Source organism: Brassica napus, unplaced genomic scaffold (genome assembly GCF_020379485.1).
Source record: "Brassica napus cultivar Da-Ae unplaced genomic scaffold, Da-Ae ScsIHWf_1765;HRSCAF=2397, whole genome shotgun sequence".
Classification (NCBI taxonomy): domain Eukaryota; kingdom Viridiplantae; phylum Streptophyta; class Magnoliopsida; order Brassicales; family Brassicaceae; genus Brassica; species Brassica napus.
In genome coordinates, this window is record NW_026015183.1 from 1 (window position 1) to 5,000 (window position 5,000).

Genomic DNA, 5,000 nt, shown 5'->3' on the forward strand with positions numbered 1-5,000 from the left:
CCTTGGTGGTATATGACATAGACACGCGAGACTCAAAAATCTCGTGGGAGATTTAGATATCATATTTTAGAAGATGAACATGGAAATGCCTTTAGATGATTTGAGACACGCGAATCATTCTCAATGAATCCATAAGAAGTGATCCTATTTTTTTCATCGGGTCCGGGTAGAGACCAAAGGTCTTGAGCGACCGATCCGGCAGAACAACTCAAAAGATAAAGAAGTATCGTGAATTTCTTCATGCTCGTTCCAAGTTCGAAGTACCATTTGTACAAATAAGAATCCCCTTCGTTACATGATTTCTTCTTCATATAGATAGATATAGGATCTATGGGGCAATTACTTATAAGTACATTTTGTGCAACAACCCTTCCTATCTGATAGAAAAGGATCCCATGATCCTGAACCGATCTTACCTGGGATCGCAAATCCCAAGTTTGTCTATGAAGAGCAGATCTAATTGTATTAGTGTCTATAATTGATTTCTTCTGTGTAATACTAATTGATAAGGCCTCATTGGTAAGTGCTACAAGATCTCGTGCACTGGAACCCATGGTTATGGACTCGAATCCATTAGTATGGAACATTTTCTTTTCCAAGTGAAATCCCCTAGTATAGGAAAGAGTGAAAAAGTGCTTTCGTTGTTGTGGAATAAGAAGCCTTCTTATTTTAATGCATGTATTTAATTTATTCGGGGCTATTAGAGCGGGATCCACTTTTTGGGGAATATGAGTCGAAGCAATAACAAGACTATTTCTAGTCGAACATCTTTCACAATCCCTGGAGAGAGAGTTCACCAAGAGACCGAGGGCTAAGTAATTCGACTCATTCACATCAAGATCATGAATGTTTGGAATCCATATTATGCAAGGAGACATTGCTTTTGCTAATTCGAATTGAAGGGTGATATAAAATCGGTCTATTTCCGACATCATATCCATAGTTAGCGCATTCATCATAGTTAGAAGCTCCAGCTCCGTATCAAGTTCACGATCAATATCGTTACTAGCATCAATATCGTCACTATCATCAATATCGATATCATCAAGAAAAAAACCTTTCGGCTTGTTATCCAGGAACTTGTTCAGACATACTGTAATGAAAGGAACATAGGAGTTTGTCGCTAGGTATTTGACCAAATAGGATCGTCCGGTTCCTATAGAACCTATCACTAAAATACTCCTAGAGGGGGATAGGGCTAAGCGGAGCGAAAAGGGTTTTCCATGAGACGGGAAATGAAAACTATTAGCCCCACACGAAGTTTGTGAATAAGTGATTGTCTGATAATGAGCAAGGAATATCCGTCTTTCTGCTAAACAGGATGTATTGAACTCATAATTCATTAGATACTTTTTATGAATGTCAACTAAGTATCGTAAGTAAATTGTTCCCGGTTGTTCAATCATTTGATAACCAGAGTCATTCTTTGATAAATGATCACTATGAGTCAGACTCAATAGAATTTGATCAATCCTTTTTTCTGCCCTTAAGGTGGAGAACTGAACCAAGAATTCTCTTTCTTTATCATCAATCGAATCACTGTTCGCGACCCAGGATTCTATTTTATCATCAATCCAATCACCGCTCACGTTTTTTCTTTTTCTTATCAATGAATAGATGTCTTTACTTGTATGACTTAGATGTCTCGTATTTCTCGAAAAAGTGATTCGATTGATGGGATTTGGTATGATACTTATGAGATCGATGATATCGATGAAGTTTATTTTCAAATCTGTCTTCTTAGAACGTATTGATTTGACCCCATAAGCGGGATCACCACCCCATAGCATGTTGCCGCCAGAACCCCGTATTTCTTCTAGACAATCTCCTAATTGTTCCAGAGCAACTAGAAAAAGATTCTTTAACCAGAAAGAATTCTGTTCAGATGTAGGATACCTATCCAGAAGTTTTCGCAACTCAATCATGTATGATGGAATCATCAAAGATTTGATCTTTTCGAACTCTGTCTGTAACTCACTATAGGCTCGGGAAACAAAGAGAAGATGTGTACGAACGATATATCCAGCAACAAGAAGAAGGAAAAGGATTGAATAGAGGACCTCACGAACATTTGGCGATCTCAGATGTGTCGATATCAACGATGACTCATTATTTCGATGAATCATTTCTTCGGACAGAAGAAGATTATGTAAAGACTTACTCGAAATCTCACTTATCAGATTCCTTTGTGGAAGACACAATTTTTTCTGAAGAATTCGCCATGATATATCTAATCCATACATAATATCATGAAAAATGGATACAAATTTTTGACTGCTACTTAGTATCCGCAATAGGTCTGAAAAAATATCTAAAAATATCAAATTTAGATATTTGTACCCTGTCGAAGTAAAGAACCATGGCATATATGTTTGGAATAGATTCCATTTTGAGAGAGTTGAAAAAGCACTATCTCGTTGAAAGGTTCTATCCATCTGCCCTTTGTCAACGCATTTTTTTAGGCAAAGACTCCGTTTTTTCCTCTGTAAATATTTCTCAGAACATGGAGTGTGAATCAAACCCACGTTTGAATTGAAATTGAGATACTGATGCAAGCTCTTCTCTTCTGAATCGGATAGATTCATATCTGAAAGAGTTTGACAATACGTTCTTTCCAAATTTACTCTTTGTCCCTCTATTAGAGGTGTTCCAGAAATGTCTGCAATCGAGTAAATAGCTCTACGAACTAATGGATCGGATCGAATTGGAAAATGGAAAGATTTGTACAAGTTATACCTTTCGTCACCACTTTGTGGAAAATCGTTAGATATGAATATGTTAGATACCTGTGACTCGATTGACGAAGGTGAAATAGTATCTCTCTCCAAAAAAGCATGTTTTTTTTTACCACCACACGAAGAAAATATTTTGTTGTGAATGAACAAGATAGTGAGGAATTGTCCATACGTAAAATCAGAATTATTGAGACGGGCCTTTTCCACATAAAAAGGGAATCTTTTGTTACAATAGAAGCAGAAGTGATGTGGATTATTCAAGAATCGAAGTCGATTTGCTTTAGAAAAAGAAGATATCAATGAACTTCTCTGAAATGGTTTCACGGGATTCAGCCAATTGTCTTGATCGTGGGATACGATTGAGAAATAGGAATCCGTGTTATCAAAAGATTTCCTGCGATTCTTTCTAGTATGGAATGAGTCAATCATCCACTTTGGTATCTTATTGAACAAAAATGGTGATATTGTTCCTCCATTGATCAAGAATTTCGATTTTTGAGAAGTATTATGATCATCCAATAAAAGGGTTTCAATTTTTTAAAATGAACGATTTGAAGACCTATTGATTCTAACAACTGATTGCAGGGTTGATCGTTCGGACCTTTCAATTCATAGATGTGGATCTCAGACCTATGAATGGGGATATTCTCGAAACTCACAAAGAAAAAAGGAAGTGAGTTAGACAAAAAGAGAAGTAACTTGGACAAAAAACGAAGTAACTTGGACAAAAAGAAACGAAGTGACTTAGACAAATCTTTTTTATCAATAACCTCAGACCAATCAATCGAATATTGATTAATACATAATCGATCGAACACTACTTGAAAACGGCTCTTCCGCTCAGAAACGAAATGTTTCAAATGCTCCTGGAAATTCTTGCTCCCATTGGACCATTTGTATCTATATGCATTAGGATCCCGATTTATGGATCTCTCGGTTCGAGAAAGAAAAATAAGAGGATCGAACCATTTCTTCTGACTCTTTTTCAAATTCGATAAATGTTGGTTGATCGTATCTTTCATTATAGTTCTATGATTCAGAGTATCATTTCCTATTAGATCCCTTTGAATTCCATATTCGAAGTTGCGATCAGGTCTCTTCATTAAAAAGAATCGATTCAATACATTTCTTATGTACCCATAGGGACTATATTGGAATTGGATTTGAATCAGATTTCGGATCAATCTATATTGATTGACTGCCTCCATTATGTTGTTGCTAGCAAATACCACTCTTTTTGGTTTTGGATCTTCAAAAAATTCCCGCAGGAGATCCGGACCCAATTTTTTCTGATCCTTCGATAAAAAGATTCATTTTCTTCATAAAAAATAGGAGGTAGAACCAATAAAGATTTCTTTTTCAATTCATCCCTGGAGTTGAAAACCTCCTTCAAGAATTGTCTTTGATCCAATCCGTAGGAATCAATAGAAAAGGCAAATCCCTTATGATACACCAGATCCGGCTCGGTTATTGATAGAGTGAATAGATCTGCCATTTCTTGAAATCTCTCTTCTGACTCAAAATCGTGGCGTAACGTGTATCCCCCCCTCTTCCGTTCATGGAATAGATGAAATAAATAAAAAAATGGATTTTTGTTCAAGAATGAAATCTTATTGGAACTGTCCATATCCAGTTCATCCTTCGGAACCGTATCACATCCCAGATCTGATGAAATAGGATGAATTGAGACGGTATTTTGTAAATACGTAATTATCTTGAATATATTAACTATTTCTTTATTTTCCGATCGCCTGGAAGGGACAAAAGAAACATCTTGTTCTTTCTTCAACAATTTCTGATCCCTAGTGGACCTCTCAGTAGGATTCGAACCCAGATGAAGTTCTGACCATCTGTCAGAGAAAAAAGAACGAATGGCTCTTGTAGAATTCCAAAAAAATTCTTCGCTTTCTTCCGGAAGCAGATGATTATTCATTCGCTTTTCACGTTCCGTGAATAGCCGGGGCATTGAGGAATATCCAGAAAGGTATTTAGGGAATCGGTCTGATTCTATCTCTCTTCCTTCCGTTTGAATAAAGGAAGGATCCCAAAGAATCGATCTTTCTTTTAGTTGTTGAATCTCTCTTTGATTGATCAATGTGTGATAGTGATATTCCGAATCCTCATTACTAATGGAATCGAAAGGATCTATGAATTGATCAGAAGATCCGTTCAATTGGCTAGAATCCGTTACTTGAACGAAACTAGATCTTGTAGAATCATATTGAATATTTGACGATACATTTCGTACCTTGCTAAAAAATCTAT

The 5,000-nt window shown here is 36.4% G+C and overlaps 2 protein-coding genes across 2 annotated transcripts in view; both read right to left on the bottom strand.

Moving 5' to 3' along the window:
* Window positions 1-110: 110 nt before the first annotated feature.
* Window positions 111-3,164, bottom strand: LOC125598856 (protein Ycf2; the record flags this gene model as incomplete). The annotated part of the gene is given in 1 exon segment (XM_048772593.1): window positions 111-3,164. A coding segment is annotated over 1 exon segment (3,054 nt), but the record flags the coding sequence as incomplete, so codon positions are not given.
* LOC125598857 (protein Ycf2-like) overlaps window positions 1,604-5,000 on the bottom strand; it is a 4,394-nt gene continuing 997 nt past the window's right edge. Inside the window, exon 1 of the mRNA XM_048772594.1 lies at window positions 1,604-5,000. This exon is cut by the window's right edge and continues 997 nt beyond it. Coding sequence (XP_048628551.1) covers window positions 3,943-5,000 — 1,058 coding nt within the window. The 3' untranslated portion in view covers window positions 1,604-3,942.